Source organism: Parasteatoda tepidariorum, chromosome 9 (genome assembly GCF_982258835.1).
Source record: "Parasteatoda tepidariorum strain Cologne lab strain chromosome 9, Ptep-v5.0, whole genome shotgun sequence".
NCBI classification, from domain to species: domain Eukaryota; kingdom Metazoa; phylum Arthropoda; class Arachnida; order Araneae; family Theridiidae; genus Parasteatoda; species Parasteatoda tepidariorum.
Genome location: NC_141763.1, coordinates 104,038,269 through 104,058,571, shown reverse-complemented (window position 1 = coordinate 104,058,571; position 20,303 = coordinate 104,038,269). Strand labels below are relative to the sequence as shown.

General features: G+C 28.0%; 1 protein-coding gene across 1 annotated transcript in view; it reads left to right on the top strand.

Annotated features, from left to right (window-relative positions):
* LOC107439052 (uncharacterized) overlaps positions 1-20,303 on the top strand; it is a 91,433-nt gene that overhangs the window by 27,302 nt on the left and 43,828 nt on the right. The window contains exon 2 of the mRNA XM_043047282.3: positions 19,623-19,726. Coding sequence (XP_042903216.1) covers positions 19,651-19,726 — 76 coding nt within the window. The 5' untranslated portion in view covers positions 19,623-19,650. The remainder of the gene's footprint in view (positions 1-19,622; positions 19,727-20,303) is intronic.

Here is a 20,303-nt window from a genome sequence, read left to right as displayed (position 1 = left end):
CTTAGTTCTCTAAAATGGTCGCTTCTTCTTTAACAAAGATCTTAAAATATTGAATTTTGATGAATTTGGGATTTCATTCGATAGTTGTTAGAAAATAATTGAAACTTCTATGCTATAGAAACATAACTCCAGATGATATTTAAGGCATCCAGTTAGTTAAACTTTGAATGACTATAAACTTTATTTAACGACAAAAAGACAATAAATAATATTTATCATTAAAAGAACGATTCATCCTATCTAAAGATAAAAGCACGCTGAATTTTATTTAGCTATAAAAAAAACGATAAATTCAATTTAGCAATAAAAGAACCATAACTAATACTTAGCGATAGAAAGACGATAAATTCTATTTAGCGGTAAAATGACGATAAATTTTGCTTTGTAGTGGTGAAAAAATAATTAATTGTGCTAAAGTAGTGAAAGTCGAGAATTTCGATAGCAAAATTTCGTCCTCAGAGACAAGAAAAGAAGTTAATGAAACTGAATAATAATTATTATTAAGTTTTACTGAATTTTAGTAATATAATTACTTTAGCGTAATTATAACGAAATTAATATAATATGATGCAATTAATTATAATTAATATATTTATTTTGAATTAAATTTATTAGACTGTGAATAATAAATGTCACTAGAAAATTAATTTGAATATACTACACACATATTTAGAGGATTTTTAACACTGTAACACATTTTCATGCCATTGTAAATGAATCACCGAAAATCCTTGAACTCAAAAAAAAAAACATAATAATATTAAATGAAACCTAATTGAATTTTTATAATGTCATTAGAAAAGATAGATAACTTTTATAAAGTTCAAATTTCATGAAATTTCGTATTAATGAAGAAAGGCATTGTTTTCCACTCTCAACTAGCATCATTCATTTTCCTTGTTTGAGGGGATTGTCAGTCAGTTATTGCCGGAGGAGGTTAAACAGCATTTTCTAACAAGGAACTGAAGAGAGTTTCATTATTTATCATATTATTACTTGTGTTTATTATTTGTTTACACAATATCCATTTTGCAATAAGGACATATTTATGCCAATTTATTAATTGTAACCGCTTATGTTCTTCACATCGCTATTGTCACACAAACAAAAAACAATCAAAATAATTACATGAAATTTATGTTTTATTGTGCTATTGTTATGTGCTGCGATTGCTACGGAAAAACCCGACATGTTTTCATGTGTAACAAAATTTTATAATAAAAATAATGAAAAGCATTTATTTCTTTTAAGTTTGAGATATTTTTGTTATGTGCGATTCACAAAATACCACTAGAGAAAGATAAGTCAGAAAATATTCACAAAATGTCACACAAACATCTTAATAACTTTTGATCTAATGGTCGAATTTCAACGTTCTAAGATTCGATCTTAATGATTCGATTGCATAACTGTGTATGTACTAATTAATTATTCCAAACGTTTTAATGAGTGACAAAATCCTTCACAGAAAAGTACTTTCTATAAATAAACATTCCTTTTATTCACCCTTTTCAGCTTGTACTGATTTTTAAGATAGGTGCTATTGCCCGATAAACATTTTTTCAGTATTCCCTACACTGATGTTTACACTGGTGCCATTGTCCGATATTCCTTATACTAATGCCTTTTTTACGTCAACTGCTGATGCTCGGTATACATTTGCCCCACTGTATTCCAAACTCTGTTTTTCCAATTCACTCCAATCGGATATCAAAATATCGAATAAATATTAAAATGGAAATGAAATGACACAGACGTAACAAATATTTCGGCAATTTACCAAAGAGACTGTGGGATTGTGGACATTCACCTGTGAGGGTCGACATTTTAGAGACTTTAATCTTTCACGGTAACATACGTATTTCTTATACATTATCAATCGAATTAAAAATAAATGTGATAATTTGTTTTTAATTTTATTTAATTAATTCCCAATTATCTTCAGAAATGAAATTAACTAATTGATCGAATAACCACTTACTACATGAAATTCATATTAAACTGGTTAGTTTAAGAAATACAGATATGTAGGCATGTAAGTTATTTATAACATTTTCATAAAATATCAAGAGACAAGAACGTATGTCAAAGTACCTTTTTTTAAAGCAGGAACAATTCATATTATTTCATTTAAAAAAAGTATGTTCAAAACTACCAAAATATGATAGAAATTCTGGCCCATAACACCAAAAATCGAGGTAATTTTTAAACGATGCACTTTGTTTTCGTAAAATTAACTACAAAATATGGTTATTTAGAATGTGATAAAATTTGATAATTTTAATTTTATACATTAGAGCATGTCATAAGAACTATTTATTCGGTTAAATTTTCTTTTCAGTTTTCCAAATGTGTGGTAATAAGAACTATAATTTTGAAGACAAGCATTTCTGATAAACCTTTGCCATATGAGAATAAACCATTACTGTATGAAAAATTTAAATACCATATATTTTGGTTTGATTACCAGAGTTATGGGGGGGGAGGGTTATCGGAAATGTCTTTACAATACAGTACCGTAATTTTAGCGGAATTTTTATCTCCGTGTGCATTCAACTCGCAAAAAAACTTTAGATTACAATTTCACTAATTCAGAGAAATTTTAACCTCATGGCCTGATAGAATGAAAAATATTCTTAAATTGTCTTTTACTATTAACGTATGAATGATTTAGAATAACATTCAATAGCATCCCCAAACTCTGTGGTCAACATACATCACAGACTCGTAATAAAGTTAAAAAAATGTTTGCATCCTTTTATCCAATTGGATTCTTGATAACTCACAAAAGTGATCAACCCACTGAAATCATTTTTTTTAATGATAAACGATAAGTGATAAAAAAAAAAACTTTCTTCTATAATTAAGAAAATAATCAGTTTATGAATATCTTTAACGAATATAATTTTAAAATGCAATCACATATGTTTTCAAAGATTCCATTAATTTTTCACAAGAAAAGAAAATTATTAATCATTTGACACTTCATTTTTTTTAAAAATAAATATAAATAAATTTTCTTGATTTTTTGTCTCAATTCCTACTATTTATTCGATATTGCAGACAAATATAAGTTTGGAAATTTTCTTTATTTTTTAGTTCTAAGGTTGAACGAATTCGGGACTTTTATATTTTTATTTTTAAAACAACAACTAGAAATCTCATAACATTATCTTTTAGTAGTTATGGACGCAAAAATAATAAATTGTTCCAAATTCACAAAAATAGTAATTTAATTTAACTGAGATCATTGTAGAATAACTTAAATCACATTTTTCTCACTCCAGCTCTTATTAATAGCAAAATTTGTCCTTACATTTTATTATGATTAGAATATAACAATAATTTTTTACCAGCTTGAAATTTCCTTAATGTTCAGAAAATTATTTTTAACGTGACATTTAAATACAAATATCTTACTTTGTTTGTTTAACCGAATTAAAAGTTTTCTTTTATTTTCTAAGCTACAAAGGCGAAATTAAATCAAATATGTTTAATAAAAAAGACCTATTTTTAAACGAATGACTCAAAACTTGCTAAAATACTATTTCATTTTTAGTGGCAAGCTGTAAATTATTAAAACCTTGTAACTTTAATAGACTAAATCATTCATTTGAAAATATCGTTAGCTCATATCTTTTCTAAAAAACATATTTTCTCCTAAGACCTTATTTTTTAAATTTATGAAGAAAAAAAAACTTTTAATCTAACAACTCACCTTGTCGACTGTATTATAAATAGAAAAAAGCGTTATTTCGGCATTTATAACTCTTCAATATTCAAACAACTACTCTTTATACCTCAACTAAATGCTATTTTCCCAACTAAATTGAATTCCTTAACTACTTAACTCTTTCTTAACTACTTAACTTTGATCGAATATGCTTCATAAGAGATCTTTTATTAAATGAATGCTTCAAAATTATTTAAACAATATTTTATTTTCAGTAACAATTGATGAACTACTAAAATCTTACCACAAACTTTCAACTTAAGAAATTTAAATTCATAAAAAAATGTCCATTAATAATACACATTTAATGTTTCTTTGTATTTTAACTGGAATATAACAAATGTTTTTTAATATTATATTTTATTTCATATTTAGACATTTATTTCTGTACTCCTATTAAATGCATTACATTTCATTTGCATAACCGGATTAAAACTTATTTTAAAGAACTACCAAAGTAAAGTTTAATCGAATTAATTTCATAAAAGATCATTATTTTTATCTTTAAGGTAATGTTTAAAACAATTTGCTCAAATTATCTATTATTTTGAACTTAAAGGGATTCAAAACTGGGCTTACTATTCCTCAGAATCATTTATTTGAAAATATGAAGGCATTTACTTTAACTTACATTCTTCTAAAACAAATTTCACTTGCTCTAACTCACCAAAGAGAGAAGATAAATTCTAGCAATTTGCATCTTTAGTTTTGCCGCAATTAGAATAAAACATAAATTGGGCAGCTTATTTATAATTTCTTCTTTCATAAATACCTATAATGAGAGCTCCGCAATCTTATTTACTGATTAGATTTGCAATTTTCTTTAACTTAACACTTTAAATGGTTTTTAACTGTTAACCGTGCCCTGAAAGAGTGATTATGATCAGCTTTTTTCACTCATTTATAATTTGTCAAACAATTATTCTTTAAGCCTCAATTAAATACAGCAAATGTTATATGCCGATCCAGTTTTAAAGTCCAATTTATTTCTTAATTACTAAAAGCAAAATTTTATCAAATATTTTGAATAAAATATTAGTTTTTCAATGAATACATCAAAAGTAACTTCAGATATATTTCATTTTAAGTCGTAAATTTGAAATATTAAAAAAATACCTCTCTAGCCGTCAAAATCATTTATTTGATATAATCTTTAATTGCATCTTTTTAAAACAAAATTAACTTTCTCTAACTTACGAGTGAAAAATATTATTTAAAATTTTTCTTAGAATAAAACATATCTCTGACCATATTTTTTTTCTTTCATGTGCATATAATTATAAATACTTCCATTAAGAGTACCTTAATCTCATTTACTGATTAGATTTACTTTAACTTACAACTTTGACTTCATTTTGACTGTTAACCGTGGCCCAAAGGGATGATTATGATCAGGTTAGAAGCTCATTAGCATGAAGTAAAAACGAAATCTCATTATAAAAACATCTCTTTCGAGAATTAAACAATTGCATTATTAGTGGAACTTGTTATGGGCGAAGAAAATTTCATTTTCGACCAATTTTTATTTACATAATTGCATCGTTTTAATTTGAGAAATTAAATCAAAAAATGCCCTTGACACAAACATAACGGATTTGTAATCACCTTGGAATTGAAATAGAATTTTTTTTATTCCATGTTATCATAAAAATGAAATCAGCGCTTTCATGCTTTTTAACTATACTGATATGTTTTGAACTCTGATATTATATTTGAGTTGGCCATGATGAAATCGTGGGTTCTTGAGGCTATAAGAATCAATCAAGCTTTGTGGAAAAGTATGAAACTTAATTCATGGGAATTTTTTTATTCAAATTTATATTTTTCTTATTATTATTAAACGACCCACTGACAACTGGAAATACGCAATCAACTATATGTTTCAATCATATTACATCAAGAAAATTTCAGTTTTCATAACTATAACAAATTGAGATTGTTCTTAAATTTTCGTTTTGCGTCATGAAACAATGCATAATAACAAAATTTTACTGCAACATTTACATTTTATTATCTAAATGCATAATTTCAATATTTTCCATCATAAAGCAATACATATTGATAACATTTCGCAGCATTGATTACATGCATTGATCTCATAATTTATAATTTACATCTTTAAGCATAGAATGTTTCAAAGCATCAACTCCATTTTATATTGGGGGCCAACTGTTTGGCTTTTCTTAAAACATTTTAAAGAGTTGTTGTTGACTACTAAATCCTTCAAAATGTTTGGCAATTTTGCCAATATTTTAAAAGTCTCCACCACGAGAGAACGCATTTCATATGGACTTTTGAATCCTTTTCTTGCAGTGGTGTGCAATATGAATTGAAATCAAATTTACAAAGCAAAGAATTATACATTATAACATAAACATGGTGCTACCACTAGAAGAAATTTTTCCGTAGAAAGTTGGCAGCCCTGATTTTACAGCATGTAACAACATATAGTATTCGCAGCTGCATTTACAGTTTGAATCATGTAAAAAGAAAACATTTTAAACACATTAAAATGAAATACAATACAAATAAATAAAAAATATATAACTAAATAAATAAAATAAAATAATAGCTGAATTTTCTTATGTTTGGCTAACCGAAAAGTACCCAAATTTTATTATGAAAATATAGCCAAAAGTGTAAATGTTTATACTGTTATTCAAAAAATAATCATTAATCTTATATATATATATATATATATATATATATATATATATATATATATATATATATATATATATAAACGCATATATATATATATATATATATATATATATAAACGCATATATATATATATATATATATATATATATATATATATATATATATATATATATATATATATATATATATATATATATATATATATATATATATATATATATGCGTTTCTTGACTTATTCACTATAACTATATGTAATAAAAAGAGTTATGAAATATATGTTGCTTGTCCCCCGCCCCACCTAAACATCTTCCCGGTAATTCTATTAAGATTTATTTGTGAACATTAATTTTGCTTAGCAATCATTTTTTTAAAATAGCATTTAAAATTGGATGCATAGTGTTATTACAACAAATTTGGTGAATGCACAAAAGTAAATTAATATTTTCGTTCACCAAGCAGACTGATATATTAAATACACAATTTGAGCATAAAATTCTTAATCATTTAAGTAATCTCTTTACATGAATTTTGTAATGCAATTTTTATGTAATTTACACCAGAAAATAATCGTTGTAAAACAGTTTATAAATTGAGACAACAATTTACTTAATCTTAAACGTCCATATACAAAATTATTTTAGAATATTTTAGCAACTAAGTTGCCATATTAAAATGTATGGTATTATAGTGTAAATTGAGGATATATTTTTCATGGTAAGTTCTTAATGAAGTGCAGAACCGTTACCTTGGATTGGCCTGGAACTGGATTTGTGCAAAAATTAAGTATATTATATTAGACACTCGAATTTTAAATATAACATTTCAATTTCGATGACTTTTAGAGAAATTATTAATATTCAAAACACCTTTTATCCATGAATTTGCCCAAATTGGGATTTGCACATAGTAAAAATTTAAGTAACAAAAATTGTTTATGTAAGTAAACGCATTAACTTTAACTTTCAATTAATTCGAGGATTTTGCATAAAATTTAATTATATTAATTGGATATCCATTATTTTTAATCAAATTATGGAAAAGTTTGCCAATTTGTTTTTTCATGGGATGAATAAATATTACAACAGATTCTTTTAATTGAATTTATTTGATTAAGAATAGCATTTAAATAAATACTTTCAGAAATATTAAAATTCTATGCATTTAGTTTATTTATATTGAATTTAAAATCATTCATTTTTATTGAATCTCAACATTGCAGACATTTTCTTCTTTTTTAACGTTTAGATTCAAAAAAAACATTAATATCGTCATCATGATTTCGAAGCAACAGTAATTCCTCCTAATAAATATATATTCTTAATCTTCTAAACGTCACCTTCTTGAAGACGCTACAATAAGGCATATATCAAAATATTTATTAGAACCAACAGCACATTGAACACCACTATAAACTCAACACATGGAGCACAAAGCAAATATAGATTAAAGCTTATATTGAGGAATATACAACTCTTTTTGCATTGATTTGAAGAAGGAGGAATACTCAATTTAAAGCATATTTAGAGAGAATTTTATACATTGATGTGGAAATCTATGCTTTTATTTGAATAATATTTTCTTAGATAAAATTTTTAACAGCATTTTCACGGATACACAATTACAAACAGTTTAAACATATAAAATTTCACAATCTTTGTTGTAAGTTAATTAACAGCCACCACATAGACTGCTGACCTTAAAATCCTACCACAATTATCAAAATAAACATGATGGATGGGATAGGAGCCGGTGTGCGGCCCAGGTGCCCAGCTCAAAAATCAAAAGAAGAAGAAAGTTATAATATAATAATGTTCGTAAGCATTCGCACAATTTATAGTAGTTAAGGAAGTTTCATTGTCATTTCATTTTCATTAAAAAAATTCTTTCGCAAAGGGGATAAAAGTTGACATCTGCTATGTAAACAATTTTGAACCAGTAAACAATTTAAACCTTGAAAATAGTGACAACTGGATTACACAAAAGTCGTTTTCCACAACATCTAAAACCAAGGATAAATCCTGCTGAATTCCCTAGAATGTTCTTTTACAATGAAGTAGCTGCCCCCATGTTCGTAAATCAATGACAATAAAATTTATAATTAATAGTGAGATATGATACACATAAGAATCACTTAAGTTACTTTTACGATGCAATCTAAATCAAGAATCATACATTTAGGATGCATCTACAGAATAGTGTGTAAAATTAACATCGTAAAGTAAGCTCTGTGCAAGGAAACTGACCCATATATATTCAATTATTTTATGCAGATTTATTCAAATTTAATGAGAACATAAAAATCATTGATATAGAACTAAAAACATACTTGCATTTTATAACAGTTCATATGAGTAGTTTTACAAATAATTGACCACAATCAATGTTATTTTATGAATCAGTATATAGGATTGAAACTTATTTAGTGTGAAATAGGCTCAGTTCATCACTTAAATCCTATTATATCCGACCGAATCACATAAATTCTATCAGTTTTTCACCAGTTATGTAAATAAACCACCATCTTGATCTTGCATCTTAAAATTGCACAATTATTTGCCTTTAAACCAAAATGAATACGTTTAAAACATATCCTAGCCTCATTTTACACGTGAATTCAGTTGAATATTTTGAATTTAAATTTAATTAAATCGAAAAACACACCAACGAGCAACAGATTAGTTTATCAGATATTGGTGTTATGATTTACCTTTGAAGTGTATATTCAGTATTAACTTGAAATAAAGGAGTCATTCGCCCAAAGTTTTTCAACACCCAATTCGGATACACGACGTAAAAAGAAATTAGTTCAAAAATTAAACATAACCATAGTGCAGAAAGAATATTACGATGAAATAGAACTAGAACAGAAGAGGAAAGAAATTATAAAATTATTTTACACAGTTTACAGAACCTTAATGAAAATATAAATATCCTTATTGCACACATAAAAAACATGCATATTTTAATTTCTGTATATGAAAAGCAACTGTGAAAACGACCACAAACACACACCAACTGGTTGTAAACAATTATTGACGATATCTAAAACCCACCAACATTGGAGTTCTCGGAAGTAAAACTATTAAACGTATAATGGCGCGTCATCTTAGAGCAAACTTTTTAAATTTTAGGTGCTTAAAGCTTTCATACACCCTTCGAATGAATTGTATATATAAGCTCGATTTGGTGTTAACTTAAAAAGTGTTTTTATATCACATAATTCTTATGGTTTGTTATACATCAAATTCGAAGCAATATGACACGATAGTTTTTACAGTGTCTAAAAAATGATTTTTAATACCTATTTCTAATGCGACAACATTCTCAGAGTTCGAAAACTATACATTTCAAAGTGACATTATTCTTCATACATGTTGTCATTTTATTTGTAATAAATAATTGCATAATGTAACTAATAATAAACAACTCATTTATTTTTAAGCATTCACAGAAAATGTGTCGTCTCCTTGACTTTCTAACCAATATTAAATTTCTTTTATGTTATCGGAATGTTTTATTTCCTCCCAGATTTAATGAGCCGTTCAATATTAATGTGAGTTCACATAATGTAAAACTTCTGAGCCGAAATAAAGGGAGTTAACGCCTCAATAAACTTTGAAATTATTATTACCTTTGTATAAAATAATTCTCGGCAAAGAAATATCGAATGAATGCTTACGAACAAAATATAAAAATAAAAAGTAATAAATGAACGGCTTACTCTATAATATATAGATTTTGTTTATTGTATTTTGATACGAAAAATAGTGATAATTCTTTTTGTAATCTATGTGACATTTATTTCGTTAAAGAAAATTGTTTGTTTTTAAATATTTTAAAATGAGTTCTTAAATTTTAGCTCTTCGTGTATGAGCAAATCACATGCATGAGGAAATTGTTGCCATTTTCTTTTTAATTTTAGAATCAGTTTATAAATGAAGTCAATCATTACTTTTACAACTATAAAAAAGTGATCTAGGTTGACGTCAATAACTAACTAGGCAATTTTAATTCTTCCCAATTATCCAAGCTTTTTCTTTTTTACATCTTCTTTAAACAAAAAATTCTTTCTACGAAGGTACCCTTAATTTCAATTTATTATAGTAATTTGTCTTTTTTATTGAGAAATTAAAACTATGCATCTTTCATCCCTTTCACTTTAGTTCCAAAGATGTAAATGAGTGAAAATTAAATAATTGAAGAAAAAAAATTTTGAATGAAAGGCAGAAATTTCTCCAAATGTATGCATAACGAATGCAATGGGTAGAATCATTTTTAAGAAATCAAAAAGAAATGTATAAGAATTTCCATTCTGTTCAGTTAAATTTTTTTAAAGTGAGGCAAAATGGCAACTCTCTCCCATCAAATAGGTGCAGCGCTCCACTACGGTATGAAATTTAACTGCTAATTAGACGATTAACTTATTGTTTTTCTTTTATTACTTTTAATACCATTTCTCCGCATGAGGTGAAAAACTATCAATAAATCAGTGTTAAAAAACACTACGAAATTATGCGTAAGACATGAACCAACAAAATTAATAAAGCTTTTTTTTTTGTCCTTGCTGGTAGTTTTACGTTATTAAATTAAGCAAAACACGTTTTTCGTAGATCAGCCCATCAAAATAACTGTATTCAGTATCTTTTGAAATAATGTTATTACTCGAGGCTAACTCATGAGGGTCAAAATTTATCGCAATGAAGCAATTTTTTCTCATACTTAACCCGCAAAACACTTCTTTCCACGTTATCTACAATCAAACTGTACAACTGCCTCAACTACTACTCATAAGAAAAATAGGTAAAACACGCAACACAACATAAACAAAACATACATACCACACAAGCCTCACCACTGACCCTGCTCCCAGTCCCTGGGGACAGACAGTGAGTCCGGAGCTTTTCAGCTACCCGTGATGGCCATTTATGTTAAATGTTGAAAAAAAAAAATTAAAAATTAAAAAAAAAAGAAAAAAAAAAAAAAAATACCTGTGACGTGGCTAGCTATTTTATATTGTACTGTTATTGTCGATGTCCATTCTTTGTGGCTGTAATGTAACGCTGCTAGTTATCTATGTAAAATTAAATTGTCTCTACTAGGCCGGGATAGCCTGGTCAGTGGGGTGCCGGGCCCATGTCCAAGAGTTCGTGGGTACGGTCCCTGCTGGTCGAAGACTCCCCGTGTAGTAAATGGTGACTGATGCACGTTAAATCTGTCGAGTCTCAAAGTCCTCCATGTTCCCATAACAAATCAATACCTCTGGGGGTACCGATACAGAAGTTTCCTTGTCTTCTGGATTGGTTCAAAATTACAAGGCTACGGCGTTGAACATTTGTAGTCGTAAACCCAAAAATTGGGTCGACTGTTCAACGGCGGTCATAAAATAAAAATAAAATAAAATCAAACTGTACAGTATTAATGAAAGTTTTAAATTCAACCAAATATGCTGATTTTACCGACATTAGTATATTTGGTATTGAATAAAATATCACCAATTATCATAATACCAATAGTGCCCAATACTAAAATTAATTTAACACTCAATAATAGTTGGATAATTCTTGTGTCTCCTGAACCAATTAATACCATTTCTTCATTTATTTATTTTTTCAGTACTTAGTTTTTTTTATTTCATTTTTTAGGATAATATTTTTATTCTTATTAATGGATAATTATTTTTAAATTAATTAAGCAACATCGGCACTAAAAATAGCATTTCGAGTTTTTGCTTTTGGTCTAAAAGATATGATGCCATTTCTCCATTAATTATACTTTTTGGGATCTAGTTTATATTTATTCCAATTAGTACCTTTTACCGAAATTAACCAATTTCACTCAAACCTCTTTAAAAATGCTTGGATGTTTTCTCTTCAGACTTTGGCACTATTTGTCTTATCTTCCCAATTACAATTTGATATATGTAACTTAATTTCGCTCCATTTCTCTTGTTCTTAAATTTATTTCTACTTTGGTAAAATGCATATTCACATGCACCATTCACCCCTTTAAAACCAATTGAAAATAAAATACAGAAATAAGAGTTACTTCTTCAAAATTCTAAATAAATTTTCGATAAATTAATATTTTAGATTGGTTTTTTTTCTCTATCCATAGAGAAATTTAAACTAAAGGAAAAAATTTAACAGGAGTAAATAAAAATGCGCTTGAAACACTAATTAGAAATGCAATTTAAATATTTGGAATTGTTTCTCAAGTTTAATGCTTCTGCATAGATACACAATAGGAAAAAACAGTAACAGATATTCAGGCAATATAATATTTATTCAATACTTTCAAATGAAATAAAGGAAAAAGAGCTCGACTTACAGCTATAAATTCTAAAGAAAAATCATTCGTTTATGCTATGAATATAATCGCAAAAAAGTTAATTAAATATGACAGAGATATTACATTACAAGCTGTTAACTTTTCAAATGTGTTAACTATTCAAATGTGAGCAGAGACTAAACGTTTACTTTAAATATTGCTTGAGGGCACGGCAGACCGTTGGGCGAAAAAAATTAAAAGGAGCGTTGTGAAGACAGCTCAGTACAATGTTCTTAGGCATTATTTATTATTTTAGATACTTAAAAGTTTAATAATTGTATAACATTCTGATATAAATTTCAAATGTAAATTTCAAATGATTTCCTGTTAGAATTCTAATTAAATTGTTTTGACTGTTATCGTAAAAATACTTCCAAAATAAAGAGTTATGCAAGTTTTAGCCTTTAAAAAGCAATACTCTTTTTAACCTTTTAAAAGCTTTCTCCCTTTAGCAGAAAAACTAAAGTTTTTAATAAGTTATAATCATTTTTCTACATTATTTCCTTTCTATTTCTAAAAAAGATTCAAAGCGATTGGAAATTGATAGCTCTACCATTACCCTTGCTAGTATTCATTTTTTTATTATTATTATATTAGTTTAATTCAAAGGATTACAAACAAAACAATCAGCAAGTACAAGTAAAAATTAAAAATAAAAATTTTAATTTTTAATGATATCAAAATCCCATCTATAGGTATCCTTCATAGCTAAATAAATTAAATAAAATTAAATAAAATTCAGTACGTTAAAAAAATTTTAAACTGAGTTGTTTTTATAATGGTGGATTTAAACTTTCTGTCAATTTTTTTCTTTTTTTAGTTTCATTTTACTTAAGCAATGACTCGTTTAGTTTTTTTTTTCCTTTCTTTTAAGATATTAGACAAGATATAAGATAAGATATAAGACAGTTTTCAGGAAAAGTAAAAAAATCTTAAATTAATTTTTATGATAGTAAAATTCTGAAAAACACAATCTTTTTCATTGCTTTTTTTGGTGAAGAATGATGTTATATGAAATAAAACAAAACTTAATGCATCATTAAGTATAATTTAAGCCTTTAACTTTAATTAAATAAAAATTAAATAATTCTTAATAAATAAATTTTAATTAAGTATATGTTAGTTTTTTCTTAATTTTATTAATTTATTTTTAATTTGACGTCTTTTAGGAATAAAAAAACGTAGAAATTGTTAGAAAATTATGAATCTCACCCTATTTTTGAGATGGGCACCAAACACAGTGTCAACTAAACTTCAAAAAGCGAACTCTTAAATTATTTTGATATTGATTAATGCCCTGAATAGATTGATAAATTGTTATTGGAGTTTTTAAATTGATGTCAGAAACATTATAAAACAATACAGGGTACGGCAAGAAATAACCCGGACATACAAGTTTTAGCATAACTTTATTCAAAATAAATAAATTAACAAATTATGACAAATAATTATAAGAGTAAACTTTTACAATAAATAAATTTAATTGACTTCAAAGAGACCATCTTTTTGTAACGATGCAGAAGCGCAAACGCTTAATGCAATTTTCAACAATTAGCCGCAAGCCTATCTCTAATGATTTATCACTTTCTTGCCGAAGAGATTGATTTTTGAGAGTCCTCACTTTTATGCGTTTAAGTGTGCAGGTCCTAGACTTTAAAATAATTGACCATATACTGTAATCCATGTGATTGAAATCTGGTGAGAAGGGTGGCTATTCTTCCAATGATATCATGACTCATAGGTGGGTCTTTCACCATTTTTGTGTCTTTCTGGCCTTGTGGTAGATTATGGACAGAACCATTAATTCGCGGGGTGGATTGTCTCATTTTCATTTGAATTGCTCTCGTAGGTAACCAACAACGTGGTAAATGTCCAGCTTGTTTTGTTTTCTTCTTTTCGGCGTAGTATGAAATATGGAAATTATTATATAGTTTATCTAGGTATTGTATGGCAATGGTATATTCTCTTAGAAGAGACCATGAAGTATTGTTTCGCGGATGTAAATCACTGGCAAAAAAATCGTATTATTTCCCTTTTTTAAAGAAATTTAACTGCATAAATGAAAGGAAAAAAACTTTTACTTCTTCAAAAAATTTAATATTTTTTCAAAAAAAAAAAACATTATTTTTACTTCTACCAGCCCAATAGCCTTCTTATTAATAATATTCGATTCAACGGCTCCTTACCTAAAAAAAAATTATGTAAGAAACTCTGGACAAGAACATTTCTAGAAATATCCTTTTCTCTTTAAAAAGCAGTGTACTTAATACCGGGAAATGAGTCTCACAGCCCTTCTTGATTATTGTAAAGAATTATCCGGTTATTATAATTAATGCATAGTTAAAACTTTATGGCTCTCTTAGTATAGAAGGCAAAAATAATCCACATGATATTGTACTATAGAATTGTGTAATCAAGTTTAATATGATTAACATTGCAAGATAATTCAAACGGTATTTTAGTTGAACCTGGACCAAACATATAAGCATAAGAAAACTGAATAGTAAACGCATTTTCCAATTGACTATTTAATTATCTGGCATAGAAAATTAAGTTGAATAGAAATAATAGATTAACTCGAATATTTTGTTTAAAGGTAATTTAAAATAGCGTTTAGTTCTTCCCCATAATAAACTCTAAAATTTAAAAGTAATCGATAGAACGATAAACCTCACCATTTTTTTTTTTTTTTTTATATTTAAGAAATGACTTTTTGAAAAAAATCTATTTTAAAAATGGATACTCGTTTAAAGTTTCGATGAAATGTTAAAATAAAAATATTGTTACTCTCTTTAGCAAATTTCAAATAAAAATTGAATTCCGCTTTCTATGCTTAAGAAAACTGTCAAATTATTCAAATTTTTCCAACCCTATATGACAGATTTAATTAAACTTCTCGAAAATCATTAATTTTTTATGCAAAAGAAGGCATTATTAATGACATTCAAAATATTAAATTGTTTTCTACTTTCTTTTAAAACACCTTTACCTTGAAATCTGACGTTCAAGATAAAAAAAAATGCAAATAAACTCTTCATTTAAATTAAAGCATCGATTTAAAGCCAGACATTCACCTATTTCTTTTGCTCCAAATCAAGTTTTCTTTTACAATTTAGCAAATAATTAATTCTTTAATTATAATTTAACACATCTAAACACAAATGAATCCAATAAATCATTTAAAAAGTGAAATATAGTGAAAAATATTTTTAAAAGAACTTGAATTTTTATTTTTATGTAAATCAATGTCAAGCACATCCGTTACTAGATTTTGGAAGGAAAATGTGTCAAAATTCGTACAAATGCACAAACGTAGCGCATTTTCTACCGATGCGATCGTGGTTTTGCAAATTTTAAGCAAAATTTTCTCGAAGCAAGGACTGGGCCTGGAACGTCCCATTGCTTTTATTTATTTAATATTTATTCTATATTTTTTTAAAAAAAGGTTAGCTTTAGTTGAAGCGGTTTTTTTCAGTCAAAATTTAATAATTTTTTTAAGAATCAAGGAGATAACTTTTTTTTTTTTTGAGAAATGTTTTTTAACACCAAAAAAGATTTTCTATTTTGAAAGTTTATTATTTGATCTACCAAATAAAATGCTCATTCAAGTTATATGGGTATGTTAATGGGATTCCAAAAATGACATTTTGTAAAGCAAATATTCTAAAATTTATTTGAATGCTGCAAGTTTCCAATCTTTAACTAGTCCTGTTATTTTCTTCACTTCTATTTATTTTACTTCTTCTTCGTCCATTTCTTTTCTTTATTTCTATTTCCTCTTCTTTTTCTTCTATCTCCGTCTAATCCATATCTTCTATTTCATTTCCTTCTATTTTCTCTTTTGTTTCTACGGCTTTTTCAATATCATTATTTTCTCATTTTCATTCCCTTTCTTCCTATTAATATTATTCGATTGTTGATAATTTAAAAAAAAAACTGGAATAATTTAATGTTACAATGATTTTAAACACACTTTTAAAAAATGTTACTCCGTACCTGTTAAGGAATTGAGATTTTGTGGTTCCATTATTTTATTTGGTTTATCAAGACAATAAAATTGGAAATAGTATCTATTAATAAACTGCTGGAAGGAACGTTACTTTCAAGCAATCTAATGCTCGATGTTTCATCCTTTTATAAAAAGATTCACTTTAAAATTTCCTTCCACATTGTGTCCAATAATTAACAAGATACAGGAAGTTACAAATTAAATACATTAAAGAGATTGAGGACTACAAAACTTAAAAGAAAAACATAACTCTGGCTCACAAAAGTCCTTATCATCATTCTATGGTGTGGACCTTCTTCATAAGAGTTCTTCACACTCCAATTTTAAATACATTGAATATAACCTTCCTCTATAGTGGATTGCAAATGGTTAACTATAAAAATTTGTTTAAAAAAATAGTTCCTATTAATAAATGCTTGCATGTGAATTTGACTTATTGAATAATATCTGGTTTTTCCTCGACTTCTTAAAATTTGGAATTGCCGCACACGATTAAACTTTTAAATATAGGCTTCAAAATTTTACCTTTAAAAAATGTCGCAATCCTATTTTTCACTTTCTTGGTTTGAAGTCTATGCTTTCATTGCATATGTTAAAATCGAACGGGAATAGTAAAAAAAAATTCTTGTTATCCTCCATACCACTTGAGGTTTAAAATCCTAACCAGTATATGACAAAAACGAAGTATGTACGTAGTAATCTTTACAAATTAAAATTCTTCGTGTGAGAAAATATATAAACGAAAATTTAAAAGCAATTTCAACTTGAGTATCAGATTAATTCCAGCAAATTTGTTCCTCGGAACACTGAATACATTTTAGAGATTAGATAACGATAAAAATGATAATCATTCGGGGAAAAAAGCAGGCATGAAACTGACCAAAAAGATAAATAACAATCTCATAGAAACAGTTTTTAAAAAAAAAACTCAAAATACATCTAAAAAGTGACTGCTCCTTTGATTTGTTGCGACATTTCAATGTCGCATAGTTTTCTCATGAAGGTTTAATTTACATTACGGAAATCTTTTTTTTTTTAACTCTTCGCTCAATTTTTATAATATAATTTTTTTATGAATTATTTGTTTCAGTTTCATAGGAGGTAATTCTAAAGCTCTTTTTTTTTCAATGGAATATCAACAAAATGTGTTTTAAATATTCCTCTTAAATAATATTTAAGTTGGTTGGTGTCGTATCCTCTATTGAATCATATTTCATGGTGTGCTTGAATAGTTTTTGTTATTTCTATGGCATTAAAAGAATACAAATCCTCTTCTGTGGGGTAGTTTAAGAGGTGAAGGCCTGCAGCGACTGCAGGGCAGTTAAAAACATGATATGGTGTCAGTTCCACATTAAGACAGTTGCCACAGTTTTGATATTTTCTAGTCTTATCTGTAGAAATTTTCATGTTTTTATGATGTTTTGTTCTTAGTCTGATGAGAGTAGTGGCTGTCTTCCTATCGATGTCAAGATTAGTTATTTGATCGTGATTTTTAAAGGGGTAAATAGTCTTGACTTTGCAAAAGCATTTGCATCTGCCAACGTGGTTGGGATTGAATTTTGATTTAGATCTCTGGCATTTTAGCCAAGGAATCAGCTATTTCATTGAACTCTAGGTTCACATGGGCGGGAATCCACTGCAAGAAGCAATTTTTCCGGAGACGCTGAAGTTGTCCAAGTTGTTAATATTTAAGTTAGATTTTAAATTTTTAAGATGCCACTCTGTTGAAAATAAAACTTGTTATTTGAGTATTTCACTCTTAATTATCAGCCCTGCAGCCGACAGCTGGTCCGCCTCACTGAACCCTTCGCTTCGCATATTTCGCATTGTTTTTCGTGTGTATTAATTCCACACTTCGCTGTCCCCTGATGCTTTCTGGTAAAATTACTTCCAATAAGGATTTTAAGAGGAAGGTTAGAAATCAGACACCTCGTCAGTGGTCAGCTGGACTATCGATACGAACTCACCTCTTCGCGGCTTCCCCATACCGCCTTTCTCGCAAACTGAATGGCCACAAGGGGACTAAATATACAAATGGGGAATAAAATGAACAAGTCATCAAAATCCTGCGAATGAATTGGGTTTGTATGAAGTCCGATGTTATAAGAAAGTCTGTTTGCAAGGCCCGTGAAAAAAAGGACCTCGAGGTCCATCCCGGCTAAGTGTCTGTTTTAAGAATGACCTAAACATTCTTAGAATTAAGGACTGGAAAATAGACGCCAAATGCAGAAATGCCTGTAGAAAACTTCTGGAGAAGGCCGGGGCTTACTTCGGGCTGCCAAACCACTGACGAAGAAGATTAAATAAATTATCAGCCGATCGTCACTTTTTTCGCCGGAAATGCAGCTCGTGCTTCTAATTATTTATTTTTTTAATATCTATGGAACTATTATAGATATTTTATGGAATTCTGAAAATTATTTTATGTCATGTTTGTTCCTTTTTTTTTGATTCAAAAATGAATCTTTTAATGATTACCATATTTTGTGAAATGTTTCGAAAGAAATTCCAGACATTGTAACTATCAACCGTTCTATTAAATCGCTTAAAATTTTCAATTTTTTCAAAAGTAGCCTGCATGTTTTTTTTTCGTTTTTTTTTTAAAAAAAAAATCCACTCTATGAAGTGCTACAACTTGTCACTGGCAATGGGTCAATAGAAAAATTTCCCAACTTTGCATATCTGCACGCATTCACCGCTTCACGACCTCGTCGTGATTTCCAAAACGCTTTTGAAGCGTTTGGAGCGTTTAGCATTATTCTGGAGCAAAATAAGGTTGAATTTTTTATCATGTTGTCAGAAAATAATCCTTGTTATGCTGACTCATAAAATTAATAATCTAATATACTAATTAATGCTTTTAAACTAACTAAATAATGTTGTTTCAGAGGCTGATGAGAGCAAAGTTAGGGAAGGATGAAAGGATGCAACGTTGGCCCGACGCTCTACTGGGTACTCGTCGTCACCGTCGCTCTCCTCTACACACACTCAAGTAAGTACTAATTATACTCTGAAAATGGAATTCATTTAAGGGGATGATTATACAAAATAGAATACCTTGATGCTTAATAGCGATTGTTAGCACATGTAATTTGATGATGTTAGCGATTATTAGCACATATAAATGCTTGCAGTTTGAATATTTCCCAGATCAAAATTTTTGATGGTTTTCCATGGATGGTCTAACATAATCTTGATGGTAACCATTAATAATTCTCTCATGAACCATCATATTTTTTGATGGTAACCAACATAAATAACCATCATCCCAACGTAAAAATTCGGGCTGATTTACGATGGTCCAACATAAGTAAAGCAACTTGTTTTGATGGTTTGTTTATGTTAAACCATCAGAAGTTTCCATCATAGTTTCTTTGAAACGAAATGTTGGAACTATCATGAACAATCATCATCCCAATGTAAGAATTCAGACTGATTAATGATGAGTCAACATAAAAAAAAACAAATTGGTTTTGATGGCATATTCCGGGGAACCAACAAAAATTCCCATTAAACCATCATGGAAATGTATAGTTGAAACCATCATGAACCATCACGGCTTCTTGGCT